We start from the raw sequence: 16,051 nt of genomic DNA on the forward strand, positions 1-16,051 counted from the left end.
TTATCAGAACGGCTTGCGGAGCTGGTTCCAGCTAAAAGCTCCTATGTCCGTTCAATTGTATCATCGAGAGATAGAGGGCTTTTAATTCGGCATTTTGGAATTCAGAGAGTTATTGGGGTTGAAACCGACATTTGCGCTGTTTCTTAATTGTTGTGCAGATTCATAAAGTCTCTTCCTCTCGTTCATCTATCTCTATCTCAATTTATATACTTTTTGAGTGTAGTGAGCGTACTAACTAGATACTATGGGTTTGATTGCGAACAAAACGTTTTCAAACAACCTGAGTGTTACTGAAACCGATTAACTACCTGAGAAAACTTTTTCTTAAATTACGTCGTGACATATAAGTGCCACGTATTAGTAGTGTTTTCTTGTACTTAGTAGCCTCAGACTTGCCAAGTGGCCTACATACTAGGGAGTGACATGTAGAAAGGCAGCAGCGTGGCAAATTGGAGATTTCAAAGTGACGTTTAATTAGCATATGGCAAGCCTAGAGTCACGAAGCAAAGAGGAACGAACCATAGAGAAGTTTCTCAAGAAGACAATACCTAAAACTCAAATTCGAAATCGACCATTGATTTTTTTTTTTTTTTGTGTCTTTTTTATGAAAAGTTAATTTTCATAAAGCGGAGAAACTATACAAAAAAACCAAGACATTACCGAGGTAAAAAAAATATACATATCTGTCTTACTGTTTAGCAAAATGATGAGAATAATTTCTAAAAAAGAGCAGTAGACTCCACACAAAGGAGAGAGATGGTTTCGAGCATCCTAATAGCACACAAGCTAAACAAATAAAAAGAGTAATGGATACAAACGTCTAATCATATGTATATACTCATAACAACTAGACCATTAGGTAAGTACTCCAGATAACTTTAAACTCAAATCACAAACTATGAAGATCTATCGTTATCACTCATGACTGACTCAGCTGGAGTCATTACATTGAATCCACGTACGCATAGCTGTTTATTCTCGGACTAGTAGCTAGGCATGAGTTGGAGGTTGCAGGGTCTTGATGGCGGCATGAGTTGGGGTTGTTGTCGTGGCATTTGATCATCGGCTATAGCGGCCGGGTAGGGTTGAAAGAGACGCCTTAACTTAATTAATTGCCACTTTCTCATCATTAAAAGACGCAAGAGATGTTCGTAAAATTTCTTGAATTAATTACTGAATTTTGTGTCAGTTAGCAGCGTGAAGGAACACTATGATTTGTGTGAGAGTGATGATTGCAGCACACGAATTAAAGCACATGCCACCAGGATATTATTATAAAAATGAAAGAAATTGTAATGCGCTGAGACTAACCTACAGCTACAGCGTCATTTTTCACTAGTTAGGAAAGAATTTCAACCTTGTGACGTCTAGTTCATGAATACAGAATGAATACGGTTATATTTGATTTTGGCATCATGAGTAGTATAAAAATATGAATTCACTAAAAGACCTTATAAATGAGTCATATATATTGATTGACGTAACAAACATATGTAAATGAGAGATTAAAGAATATAAAATGAAAAAAATATTTAAAGTGGTTTAAATGTTTAAACAACGTGTATTTATATTCACTGATAATTATATTTATTTTGAAGGATCAGTTTACGGTTAACGAGCTGACTGCTTAAAGTACTGAGAATACAGATGAGAGAAAGAGAGAATAAGCATACAACAATAAAAAGATTCAATTCTACAAACAAAGAGGAACTCTCTCTTTATATAAAGTGTATTACAAGTAATGATTACTGAATCTGAAAATATTTAAATTGTTGTTCAAATCCTTTTTATATCTCGTTTTTACCTACTCAATAGATGTAATACTCAAGAGATGTAAAGATTATACCGGGATTGAACCATGACTGTATCTGATGTTTTGTAAAACTTCTAAGGGCTTATTACTATGCTGACAAGAGTTACATCAACATTCCTTTTTTAGGCAAACATGCACATATGCATGGTTGTCTCTATTACATTCTACAACACTACTGATGTGTGTCTGACTGTGTTTATGTGTTGTCTGATGTGTATCGGACTGTGTTCTGAAGGCACAGGCTGGAGCCAGCTAATTACAAGCAACGACCAACTTGAATGGAATTTCGAAAGCAACAATGCATTATGCAAATAGAGCGATATGCGTATAAATACACCATCATTTCTTTGTTTGTCCTTTCGTTTAAATTATTTAGCATGGTTTATTAACAAACTAGTCTAGGATACTAGAGATTAACACAGAGAACCAAAGAACTTAATTGAAGACCAATGATTGTACGACACTTCCAAGCCTGTAACTCTGTGAAACACGACTGTCATCTGACACCACCACCATTGATGGCGTTTTGAATGTCTCTTTCATAAAAGAGAGATTGCGATATAGAGTTTGTTTTACTGGTCGATATCTCATGAGATATGCTATTAAAAAAAAAATTGGAACAATAAAAAAAAAAAACACATTTTTTTTTATGTCTAGTACTATTATACAAAATGAGATGTAAGTCGAAGCAACTTTTAAAGAAGTAGGTATATGCATAATATTACTCGAACTGAAGTCATTCCTTTATTCCATTTTTAAGTTACTATTATAGTTTGGTCAACCAGATTAACAGGTCAAGAAAGAGGATAATCGTATTCTCTAACTTTGATAATTATCTCGCTAAGCACCAGAATTGTCTGAGCACACATTTGTCATGCGTACCAATCGATTTAAGACACTATGTTTCTTTAACTTTTTGCCAATTGCCAAAAAATATACTAACCAATCTTTTGAATATATTAGAACCGTTCCAAACTCATACCCACAATACCATCCGCCAGTACAGAGCGACACACAAAAATATTGTTGGAAGTACTTGCATTATCAATTGTTGTGATGTCATGGTTTATTTTGGACATTATTTTAAATACCTCGATATGACTTTTTCCTATTGTTTATTTTTTTTCCTGTGTAGATGCAAAGAGAAAAAAACATTAGAATCTAATTTATTGAAAAACCAATTAGCATTTTAAAAGTATCGAGTCCGTAATGCACTAAAATATACATCATTGATAATCTCCATTTTTTTTTTTTAATAAAGGATCTAAGCTAAGTTTTGTAAATTCACATCACTAATATTTAACGTCTCATTAAATACCTATAAGTTTAAAAGAATAAATAAATTATATATTTGTGATATGTGAGTTTTAAAGTTTAAATTAGTAACTTAACGAAGTAATAAATCGCTTTAACTGTGGCTAATCTTTGGGTTACTAACATAAATAATTGGATATGTCTTGGAACTTGTCTTTGAAGACATTAGACAACAACCCACGTACACTTACTATCGACTGACAAAGAATGCACACATTATTACAAGCCTCACCAAGTAATACTAGATTAGATTCTTCCATTACTTTATGTATCAAGTAGTTACGGCATATATCCTTTTCTCTATATAAACCCGGAGGACATGCAGAGAACTGGTACTAGTTTGCAAATGGCTGATTCACTCCTTTTCCACCAGTTTCCGATTCTGTTGGTTCCCAAACGTCCACCTTCTCTAGTGAAGACTAATCGAAAGCGTATTGGAAATTTGGAGGTGGCACAATTGTTCAAGCCATCTTTGTATCCCTAGCTTGGACCTTGATGCACAACATCTTCATCAGTTCCTAACCGATGTGGACAAAATGGCTTGTGGTCAACAGCTTCTTGTAACTCTTTTTCCAACTTTGCAACTTTCCCAAGACGTCATTGGTCAATGGATTTACCTCTACCTCATCGATTGTATCTGAAGGGGTCTGGAGTGGCGACTCTCTCGTCAAGGGCTGCCTGCGTCTTTCTTCTTCTCTGGGTTCCTTGTGGGTGGCTTCCTTCTATCCGTCCCTGACTCCTCACCTGGCGCAAAAAACGTGATCTTCCTCTCACTGTTTAGCCATTCTGTATTCACTCTACTCACTAACTTTCTCTACCAATATATGATAATACCATCTTGGAGATTTGTTTGCGGAATCGGCCGTGCGGCGATTGGAACATCAGCGCTAGTTTTATCAACTGAGCTAGTTGGGAAACGATGGCGAGGCCAGGTAGGGACTCTTGGATTCTTGTGTTTCACTCTAGGGTTTTTATCGTTACCAGTTATAGCTTATATAAATAGAGGTTCTTCATGGAGAATTCTCTATCTATGGACTTCGATTCCTACCATTTTCTATAGCCTGTTATTCCGATTATCTGTTTATGAGTCTCCCAGATGGCTTTTTGTGCAAGGCCATAAACAAGAAGCCGTGCTGATTCTAAAGAGTATTGCATCACCTAAAAACTGTAGAATCACCATGAGCTTTTCCAATATTTTTTTACAGCAAGAAACTCAAAATGATGCTTTCTCAGCTATCAAGATTTTGTTAAAAAAAAGATGGTGCATTCGAAGGTTATTAACAGCTATGATAGCAAGTCTTGGCATTGGGATGGTGTATTATGGCATGCCATTAGGCCTTGGAAATTTGGCATTCAACCTCTACTTGAGCGTCGCACTTAATGCCTTCTCTGAGCTACCAGCATCACTGGTTACTTTCTTGATTGTGGGAAACGTGGACAGAAGAGTTTCCTTACTGTTTTTCACAATCCTGAGTGGGGTTTGTAATATAATGTGTGTTGTAATAGGAAAGTTGCAGACATTACAGCTTTGGTTAGAGCTTGTGTCCTTCTTCAGCGCCTGTACTGCATTTAACATCTTTTTGATATATACCACAGAGTTGTTCCCAACTTGTGTGCGAAACTCGGCGGTTTCATTGGTGAGGCAAGCTCTTGTCCTCGGTGGTGTGTTCAGCCCAGTTGTAGTTGCAGCTGGAAGAAGAAATGCAATTGTATCGTATGGGATATTTGCTTTGTCGATAGGGCTTTGTGGATTGTTTGTGGTTGGTTTGCCTGAGACAAGAGGCAAAACAATTAGCGATACAATGGAAGAAGAAGAAAAGAAACACAATGCTTCCCTAATTAGTAATGTAATTAATTAATAATCAATGTCTTGTTCAAATAATAACAGCTTTTGTATTGTATGGCTTGCATCTATAATTGTTATAATTATTCTTTCATATAGTTGTTTGAAATTGATTTGCTTTTAATCTATGAACACCCTTTCTACAAAACGTGTGTATTGTATAAAATGTTCTTCAATAAATATTACGTGGACGTTGAGTAAAATTACGCAGATAGGAAAATTTCTTTTTGCATGTGCTTAAAATTGACTTACAATCACTAATTAAATTTTAAATATTTAAACTAACATAATGGTGTCCAAGGCCTCACAAAGATTCGCAACTCTTGCCTCAGGTAAACAAGCCGCGAAGACACCACTGAACAACATGAATAATCCAAACGAGAGGAACCCATTTCGCCCCCCAGCTGAAATCAGAATAGGAGTGCAGGCAGCACCAAACATGAGTGCTTGTCTCACCATCGATGTGGTAGAGTTTCTGACGGAAGTGGGAAAAAACTCAGTCGCATAAATCACCACCACGTTGAGCGATACACACGCAGTAATGAAGAATGATGCAAGCTCAGCACCAAATTGTAAGCGTCCATCACTAATTATGCCAATGCTCTATTATGAAATATGATAGAGCATTGGCAAGTATGTCTAATAAAGCATTAAACATAAGAGAGAAATATATGTTTGAATCTAAATTTCCAACGTCCCACAGTAAATTAAACTTATGCAAAAAGCAACACCCATAACCAACAATAATATAACCTTCGTAAAGCCCATTTCTCTTGAACATTTCCTTCATAAACGAGTAAAAATTGAACTTTTGCTTTCNTGACTAACAAAATAGTCGCAAAAAATTAATTTTAGATGCCAAATGTTGGAACATGTGGGCCCCAAAATTTTAATTCTCTTTGCTCGACTAATGTCAATTTAGTTGGTAAATGTAGCCTTTTTGCAACTAATTCTGGTTAGTTGCTAAAAAATTGGTTGCAAAATGTCAATTTTCTTGTAGTGCTTTCTCTTCCTCCTTTCCATACTTCTTCTTATTTTTCCTCCTAGGACAATCTCTCCTAAGATGGCATTCTTTGTGATAGAAGAAGCACTTCCATTTCCCAGTTTTGGACTTAGATCTATTCCTATTGTGTCCCTCCTTTTTCCAGTTTCTCTTCTCTGATCTACCCCTTACCATGAGACCTTCCCCATCACTGCCTAAAGTCATTTTGTTCTCTCTATCCTTAGCTGTAATGGCTTCTACAACCTCTTCTAATTTTAGGGTCTGCCTACCATATTTTAATGTTTGTACAAAATTGGAGTAAGGTTTTGGAAGGGAATTTAGAAGGATTACAACCTGGTCTTCATTACCAACCTCTATTGATATGCTTTCTAAATCCTGTATAAGTTTCAGAAAATCATCCTTATTGTCTTTTAAAGATTTCAACTCATCCATTTTAAACCCAAACAGTCTTTGTTTTAAAAACAGTCTATTAGGGACAACTTTAGATTGATACAGAGAGTCTAACCTGTTCCAGATCTCAGCAGCAGTTTTCTCCTTCTTCACTTCTCGAAGGACTTTGTCACCTAGTCCTAAGATCAAGGAGCTCTTAGCTTTGTTGAGAACATCCTGCTTCTCAACTTCAGTCATGGTGTCAGGCAACTCAGATTCCCCTTCCAATGCTAAGGCTAGTCCTTCTTTAATCAGCACAACTTCCATTTTCATCTTCCAAAGTCCAAAATCATTGTCCCCTATAAACTTTTCGAGTTCAAATTTAGTGGACATGTTTTTGGAATAAGATTTGCAATGATAGAAAATAAATTTCAAATAACCCTAATTAGGATTCAAACTAGGCTTTGATACCAATTTTTAGTGACTAATTAGGGTTATCAACTAAGCTGATCAAATCAATCAATGAGCTAACACAACTTATCAATCAACATGCATTCAATTCAGAGATTAAGCAAAGCATGAAAGAACATAATAGAAATTGACACAGGGGATTTATAGTGGTTCGGCTAAGGTAGCATACATCCACTCTTCAAGGCACACTATAGGGTATTTCATTAATCAAGAGAACCAAGATTATAGAGAGTATACAACCAGAGAAATACAAGAAAGAACTCACCTGATTAAGCCCTCTCACTGCTCTATTTACTCTCGCACATATTGGTCTGATTTTATACACATCAAGACTTTGTTGATCACTCTCCGGCTGTCCAGTATGATCTGCAATCCGTTGGAGAAGATAGGCACTAGAATCTTCTGTCATAAGCGAAGAACTAGGGCTGGAATGGGACCAGAGAGAAAAAGAGATGAGCCGTGAATCTGTTGCAACATAATGGGCTTCGAGTGCCAGATAGGGCACTTAAGTTTGATAGCCAAAACGACGCCGTCTTAGTTAGATTGTGAATCTGCTTTCTTTGACTAATGTTGACTCCATCGTGGCAATTTCAAGCCACATAATCATCACAGTTATATTTACAAACTTTGTGGTCAAATAGTCCATTTGGGTAAGTTATCCAAAGTTTCTATGTTTGAGTTTTACAAAGTAGTTACGTACCACATTTATGATCTTGAAGATTAGTTGATATGCGTATAAGTTAGCCTGTACATCCTGGTTAAAAAGAAAAACAAAGGCAATAAGAAAATGTTGTAATTTCTTTAACCAAATTTTAATATACAAACTATTTTGGCTTTGAATTATTTTTCTCCATTCGACAAGATAAATATAATGCATCCAAGAATTTTTATTTGCTCTACATCCATAGCAGATCGATCTACAATTCAAAGAGATGTAAACGATCACAAGATATTCGAGCCACGTAGGTTGGATGTGACAATTGGGTAGCAAACTGATAAAAAAAACAAAGCAATAAATTGTGGATCTAGACGTAACTGCAGCTCTCTGATTTTAATTTGTATTCTTCTTCATCCATTGTATCTGAAAGTGTTCTGCCTCTGGTCTCCGGCAAACCAATCACAGACAATCCACAAACCCCTATCACCAATCCGAATATCCCATATGTTAAAAACTGATGTTCTCTCCCGGCGGCCACTAGAACTGGACTGATTACACCTCCCAACACAATCGCTTGCCTCACAATTGACAAAGCCGAGTTTCGTACACATGTTGGGAACAACTCTAATGTGTATATGAATAATAAGCTAAATGCAGTGACTGCGCTGAAGAATGAAACTAGCTCTAATCCAATTTGTAGAGTTGTCCATATTTTGCCCGTCACGACGCACATTATGCTACAAATTCCACTTAGGATAGTGAAGAATACTAAGGAACCTTTTCTGTTCAGTTTTCCTACAAGGAAGAATGTGATTAGCGATGCTGGTAGCTCTGATAGTGCATTAAAGATGACACTCAAATAGAGATTGAATGATAAGTTTCCAAGGCCTAATGGCATGCCATAATACACCATTCCAATGCCAAAACTAGTCACCATTATTGCCGATAACCTTCGAAGAGCCCATCTTTTCTTCCATAGAATCTTGATTACTGAGTAAAGATCAACATTCCATGCTTCTTGCTCGAAAAAAACGTTGCTCAAATTCATTGATAAGCAACTCAGATTAGGTGATGCAATACTTCTTATTATCGATGCGGCTTCCTCAGTGCGTCCTTGCAGGAAAAGCCATCTGGGAGACTCGTGAACAAAGAAATGAACAAGTATGCAATACACAAGTGCTGGTAAAGATGTCCATAAATAGAGAGTTCTCCACGAAGAACCTCTATTTATATATGCTATGGCTGGTAAGGATAAAAATCCTAGCGTGAAGCAAAAGAAACCAAGGGCACCAACCTGGCCACGCCATTTTTTCCCGACAAGCTCGGTTGATAAAACAATTGCACATGTTCCAATAGTTGCGCGGCCAAAGCCGTTGACAAATCTCAATATTGAGTATATCCAAACATTGGTGGAGAGCATGGTAAGTAGACAAGAGACAGACATCATTAGACATGAGAAAAAGAGCATGTTTTTGCGACCAAGAAACGAGTCAGCAAGAGTGGATAGAATAAATCCACCCGCAAGGCAACCCATGAAGAAAGACGAAGCTGGTAGCCCTTTCACAAATAAACTTGCACACTCAAGACCCCATTCTGATATGATTGAAGTGTTTACCGGAAAATCCCAGGACCACGAATTCCTGGGAAGTTGACAAACGTTGGAGAGTATTGGGTTGCAAAACTCGTCCCCTAGCTGAGTACAGTGCCATAGGGGCTCAGCATCAGTGAAGACACTTATAAATGATTGTTGAGCATCAAAAATCCAGGCAACTGATACAAGAACGGCTTGCAGGAGCTGGTTCCAGCTAAAAGCTCCTATGTACCGTTCAATTGTATCATCGAGAGATAGAGGGCATTTTAATTCGGCAGTTTTGGATTCAGAGAGAATTGGGGTTGAAACAGACATTTGCTGCTGTTTCTTAATTGTTGTGCAGAGTCAATACAGTCTCTTCCTCTCGTTCATCTATCTCAATTTATATAACTTTTTGAGTGTAGTGAGCGTACTACTAGAGATACTATGGGTTATGATTGGCAACAAAAACGTTTTCAAAAAACAATGAAGTTTTACTAACCGATTAACATACACTGAGGAAAACTTTTCTTAAATTACGGTGTACATATAAGTGCCACGTAATTAGTTCAAAAAACAATGAAGTTTTACTTAATTAGTAGCTCAGTACTTGCCAAGTGGCCTACATACTAGGGACATTTACAATAGGCTGGCAGCGTGGCAAATTGGAGATTCAATAAGTGACGTTTAATTAGCATGTGGCAAGCCTAGAGTCGACGAAGCAAAGAGGAACGAACCAGAGAGGAAGTTTCTCAAGAAGACAAATACCTAAAACTCAAATTCGAAATCGACCATTGAATTTTTTTTTTTTTTTGTCTTTTTTATGAAAAGTTAAATTTCATAAAAGCGGAGAAACTATACAAAAAAACCAAAGACATTACCGGAGGTAAAAAAAAATATAACATATATGTCTTATCTGTTTAGACAAAATGATGAGAATAATTGTCTAAAAAAAGAGCATGTAGACTCCAAACAAAGGAGAGAGATGGGTTCGAGCATCCTAATAGAACACACAAGCTTAAAACAAATAAAAAAGAGTAATGGATACAAACGTCTAATCAGAGTGTATAGACTCAGAACAACTAAGACCAATTAGGTAAGTAGCTCCAGATAACTTTAAACTCAAATCACAAACTATGAAAAAGATCTTATCGGTTATCACTCATGACTGACTCAGCCTTGAGTCATTTACATTGAATCCACGTACGCATTAGCTGTTTATTCTCGGACTATTAGCTAGGCATGAGTTGGAGGTTGCAGGGTCTGATGGCGGCATGAGTTGGAGGTTAGTTGTCGTGGCATGTGATCATCGATGCATATAGCGGCCGGGTAGGGTTGAAAGAGACGCCTTAACTTAATTAATTGCCACTTGCTCATCATTAAAAGACGACAAGAGATGTTCGTAAAATTTCTTGAATTAATTACTGAATTTTGTGTCAGTTAGCAGCTGAAGGAACACTATTGATTTGTGTGAGAGTGATGATTGCAGCACACAAATTAAAGCACAATGCAACAGGATATTATTATAAAAATGAAAGAAATTGTAATGCGCTGAGAATAACCTACAGGCTACAGCTTCATTTTTCACTAGTTAGGAAAGGAATTTCAACCTTGTGACGATGCTAGTTCATGAATACAGAATGAAATACTGTTATATTTGATTTTGGCATCAATGAGTAGTATATAAAAAATATTGAATTCACTTAAAAGACATATATAAATGAGTCATATATATTGAATTGACGTAAAAAACATATATAAATGAGAGATTAAGAATATAAAAATGAGAAAATAATATTTAAAGTGGTTTAAATGTTTAAACAAGTGTATTTTATATTCACTGATATTATATTTATATTTGAAGGATCAGGTTACGGTTAACGAGCTGACTTTAAAGTACTGAGAATACAGATGAGAGAAAGAGAGAATAAGCTATTACAAAATAAAAATGAGTCAATTCTACAAACGAAAGAGGAACTCTCTATTTATAATAAAGTGTATTAAAGTAATGATTACTGAATCTGAAAATAGTTTAAATTGTTGTGTAAATCCTTTTTTATATCTCGTTTTTTACCTACTCAATAGATGTAACTACTCAAGAGATGTAAAGATTATACAGGGATTGAACACATGACTGTATCTGAATGATTGTAAAACTTATCTAAGGGCTGATTACTTATGCTGACAAGATGTTACATCAACACTCCTTTTTTAGGCATAACATGCACATATGCATGGTTGTCGTCTATTAATTCTACAACTAACTACTGATGTGTGTCTGACTGTGTTTATGTGTTGTCTGATGTGTATCTGACTGTGTTTCTGATAGGCACAGGCTGGAGCCAGCTAATTAAAGCAACGACAACTTGAATGGAATTTCGAAAGCAACAGATGCATTATGCAAATAGAGCGATTATGCGTATAAATACACCATCATGTTAATTTGTTTGTCCTTTTCGTTATAAATATTATTTAAGCATGAGTTTATTAACAAAACTAGTCTAGGAGACTGAGATTAACACAGAGGAAACAAAGAAATTAATTGAAGACCAATAATTGTACTGACACTTCAAGCTGTAACCTGGGAAACTATCCTGTCATCCTGACACACCACCATTGATGGCGTTTTGAATGCTCTTTCATAAAAAGAGAGATTGAGATAATATTTGTTTTACTGGTCGATATCTCATGAGATATCTATTAAAAAATAAAATTGGAACAAATAAAAAAAAAAAAACCATTTTTTTTTATGTCTAGTACTAGTAGTAAAAATGAGATGTAAGTCGAAGCAAACTTTTTAAAGAAGGTAGGTGATAGCATAATATTACTGAACTGAAGTCATTCCCTTTATCAAATTTTTAAGTTACGATTAATAGTTGGTCAAACCATGATTAAAGGTCAAGAAAGAGGATAATCGTATTCTCTATACTTTGATAATTATCTTCTAAGCAGCACAGGAATTGTCTGAGCACACAATTTGTCATGCAGTGACCAATCGATTTAAGACACTATTGTTTTCCTTTAACTTATTTGCCAAATTGCCAAATAAAATAATACTAACAATATGTTTGAAATATATTAGAACCTTCCTAGGAACTCATACCAAGAATACCATCAGCAAGTACAGAGAGACACAAAAAATATTGTTGGAAGTACTTGCATTATTAAATTGTTGTGATGTCATGGTTTATTTTTGGACATTATTTTAACCATTCGATATGACTTTTTCCTATTTTATTTTTTTTCCTGTGGTAGATGCAAAGAGGAGAAAAAACAATTAGGAATCTTAATTTATTGAAGAAACCAATTAGGCATTTTTAAAAAGTTAGAGATCCGTAATGCACTAAGACATATACATCATTGATAATCTCCATTTTTTTTTTTTAAATTAAAGTATCTAAGCTAGTTTAAATACACATCAACTAATATTTAAAGTCTATTAAATACCTTATAAGTTTAAAAGAATAAATAAATTATAATATTATTGTGATATGTGATTTTAAAGTTTAAATTTATAAACTTAAAGAAGTAAATAAATCTCTTTAACTGTGGGCTAATCTTTGGGGTTTATCTAACATAAAATAATTGGATATGTACTTGGTGAACCTTGTCTTTGAAGACATGTGAGACAACAACTCCACGTACACTTACGATCGACTGACAAAGAGCACACATTATTACAAGCCAGCACCAAGTTAAGTTACTAGATTATATTCTTCCATTACTTTATGTATCAAGTTAAGTTGACAGGAATATATCCTTTTTCTCTATATAAAACCATGGAGGACATGCAGAGAACTTGTACTAGTTGCAAATGGCTGATTCAACTCCTTTTCTCACCAGTTCCGATTCTGTTGAGTCCAAACGTCCACCTTCTCTAGATGAAGCAATCGAAGAGCGTATTGGAGAATTTGGATGGGCACAATTTGTTCAAGCCATCTTTGTATCCCTAGCTTGGACCTTTGATGCACAACAAGTATTCATCAGTGTCTTCACCGATGTGGAGCCAAAATGGCATTGTGTAAACAGCTCTTGTAACTCTTTTTCCAACATTTGCAAACTTCCCAAGACGTCATGGTCATGGGATTTACCTCTACACTCATCGATTGTATCTGAATGGGGTCTGGAGTGTGCGACTTCTCTCGTCAAGGGACTGCCTGCGTCTTCTTTCTTCATGGGTTGCCTTGTGGGTGGACTTCTTCTAATCACAGTCGCTGACTCCTCACTGGGCCGCAAAAACGTGATCTTCCTCTCATGTTTAGCCATGTCTGTATCAGCTCTACTCACTACTTTCTCTACCAATATATGGATATACTCAGCTTGGAGATTTGTTTGCGGAATCGGCCGTGCGGCGATTGGAACATCAGCGCTAGTTTTATCAACTGAGCTAGTTGGGAAACGATGGCGAGGCCAGGTAGGGACTCTTGGATTCTTGTGTTTCACTCTAGGGTTTTTATCGTTACCAGTTATAGCTTATATAAATAGAGGTTCTTCATGGAGAATTCTNCTGGCTACATCCATGACCTCGCAAAATTTGTTCAATCATTTCGTCCAGGGAGTCCAACTCTGTTACTTGATCATCCCCTGAGTTGGTTACGGAGAACAGAGGAGTTGATGAATCCTCCAAATGTGTAAACATTAAGACTACGCGTACAAAGGCACGCCACGTCGATGCCATGTAGTATGTGCGCCACATGACCCAAAAAAAAAAAAAAATGATTTCCAACCCAAAATTCCCACGTTGTGCGACCTGAATCATATTCGCTCCCTAATTTCATCTTCATCCTAAATCAAATTATCTTTGTCTATAGACCAAAATCGAATTCCATCCCAAATTTCACAATTCATACCTCAGGACCACCACTCTCAACGGCTCTTACCGCTATCGTATATTGTCGGAGCTCAATCACCATAGCCATCGCTGCTATTTGTACATGTAACTTTACTGTTTTCACTTTCACTAATAAACTCAATCCCAAAACCCATAAATTCTTGTACATATTTTAATTTTAATTTTTAATTAATTTTTGTTCATATTTCATAGATTTTGCTCTTGAATCTTCGGTTTTCAATCGACCCACGTTTGTTCCAATAATAAAAAAACTCGTTCTTCCTCCACCGAAATCAATGTCCTAAATTTCTTGTAAAGAATGCACCCAAAATTCATCACTATCCAAAGTTTCACATCTCTAGATTGTTGAAAAACAAAATTTTCGACATTAGAACCCAAGTGAAACCAATAAACAAAGTCACTGCAGAACTGGGTCGTGAAAAAAATGAAGTTTTGGATTCAAATTTTGAGAAAGTTAAGATTTGATGAAAGAGGGAGTCAGTTTTAGGGGTGCTTGTTTGTGGGGTTTTGGTGTATGGTTGCAAGAGAGTTTTTGTTGTGGAGAGTACAGTAAATGCAGGGTATGGAGTTATTGGACATAGCATATTGTTGTTGAAGAGGGGCTTGGTTACCAGCCAATAGCTTGGTTGAAGATGCAGCAAGTTTTGGCAATTTTTGTTTGCTGGCAGCAGGACTTGGTAATGGAGTGGCTAGTAATTCAAGACCTGTTGAATATTGATTGAAATTTCAAATATTGATTGAAATTTCAAATATTGTTGATTTCATTGAATTTTAATTTGCATGCTGGCTGGATTTGGTGAAAATGTAGAATTTTTTGGTGCAGCTAAATTGTGAAGCTGACTGTTTTGGTGCTGCAACTACATTGTTGCACTGTAGGTAGATTCCAGGAGTCTTTTCGATGCAGTGTTTGTGTGCTGGAGGTGAAGGCTGGACCTGTTTTTGTGGTTTTGTTTTGGTTTTATGCAGCACTGGGAAATTGCATATTTTTAGAGTTGTAGCTTTTATGACATTTATTTTGATGTTTTATTTTGTATTTTTTTGGGCAGTGAAGCTGCAAGTGGTGGTCATGCTCTAAATATTATCAAAGTTTGGAGCTGCTAGAGATGGAATAAATAGGCCAGGTTAGGCGAGTCAATCCTAACTGAGCCCGACTCAACCTCGTTTAACCCAGCCCACGTATACCCCATCGGGAGAGCCGGGTCTTCATAAGCCAACCCGGTGACTTGGCGGGTTATATATATATATTTAAAAAAACACATCCAACCCACTGAGTTGACCCATGAGTTGGACAAAAAAAAAAAAAAAAAAATTAAATTAAATAATTTTTTTATAAAAACCCATTTTACCCTTGAAATGTAGCATTTTTATAACTTCGACTCCTAGAATGCACTTAATAAGCTGAAAAGGACCCGAACCCGAAGCATAGCCTCCTCTTCAGAAGCATCGACAACAAATATATTGTCCTCCATGTAGCTATAGATTAATGAGTTTCACCAATATTTGGGAATCTCCGAAGTGCTATCAGCAGATCCACAATAAAGAGCCAACTTTAATGTATTAGAATATTGGAAAACCAAAAAATGTGTTTTTGCGATATTATCAAGACTTGCCTTAGATGTTTTCTCTGTTCCTGTCTCAACCGTCTCATCTGAACAAACAATTAGTGCAAGTGAAAGAATTTTAAATGACAGGAGGACTAAACTTTCACCAAAATTGATTAAAGTCCTCACATGTCTTCAAGATTGGGAACGGTCATGCATCATAATCAATACGAGATTGTCGACGACACTTTAATAGAATCATTTCAATTTTATAATTAGATGATACAGATGAGGGAGGTCTTAGTTAACCGTCAAATTAGTTATTTTATAAATTGTAACTTTATAATTTGTAAATTGACTGTCAATTATTGTACTCTTTTTTTCTTATCAAGTTTTTGTCCCAATTGTGTTTTTCTTTAGTAAGGTTTTTAATGACACAATAATTGTTGTAATTTCTTATTTCTTATTTTATTTTTTGGTAAATGAATAAATCTATTTTTTCTTATATCACAATTTAATTGTATTAAAATTGATTTAATATTTGAAATGTTAACAAAAAAATTTAATTTAATTTAATTTAATTATTGATATTTGAAAAGTTAGCTAAAAAAATTACA

The 16,051-nt window shown here is 35.8% G+C and overlaps 3 protein-coding genes across 3 annotated transcripts; 2 read left to right on the forward strand and 1 right to left on the reverse strand.

Annotated features, from left to right (window-relative positions):
* The first annotated feature begins 3,974 nt into the window (after window positions 1-3,974).
* On the forward strand, window positions 3,975-5,026 carry LOC116111759 (organic cation/carnitine transporter 3-like). The gene is made up of 2 exons (XM_031397903.1): window positions 3,975-4,059; window positions 4,333-5,026. The coding sequence occupies exon 2, from the start codon at window positions 4,414-4,416 to the stop codon at window positions 4,984-4,986; it is 573 nt and encodes a 190-aa protein (XP_031253763.1). The 5' UTR covers window positions 3,975-4,059; window positions 4,333-4,413; the 3' UTR covers window positions 4,987-5,026.
* A 2,713-nt stretch (window positions 5,027-7,739) lies between these two features.
* LOC116111704 (organic cation/carnitine transporter 3-like) lies at window positions 7,740-9,438 on the reverse strand. The gene has a single exon (XM_031397850.1). The coding sequence runs from the start codon at window positions 9,375-9,377 to the stop codon at window positions 7,839-7,841; it is 1,539 nt and encodes a 512-aa protein (XP_031253710.1). The 5' UTR covers window positions 9,378-9,438; the 3' UTR covers window positions 7,740-7,838.
* A 3,417-nt stretch (window positions 9,439-12,855) lies between these two features.
* Window positions 12,856-13,629, forward strand: LOC116111675 (organic cation/carnitine transporter 3-like). Its single transcript, XM_031397822.1, has one exon. The coding sequence runs from the start codon at window positions 12,856-12,858 to the stop codon at window positions 13,627-13,629; it is 774 nt and encodes a 257-aa protein (XP_031253682.1).
* Window positions 13,630-16,051: the final 2,422 nt, after the last annotated feature.

This window comes from Pistacia vera, unplaced genomic scaffold (assembly GCF_008641045.1).
Source record: "Pistacia vera cultivar Batoury unplaced genomic scaffold, PisVer_v2 Contig1192, whole genome shotgun sequence".
NCBI classification, from domain to species: domain Eukaryota; kingdom Viridiplantae; phylum Streptophyta; class Magnoliopsida; order Sapindales; family Anacardiaceae; genus Pistacia; species Pistacia vera.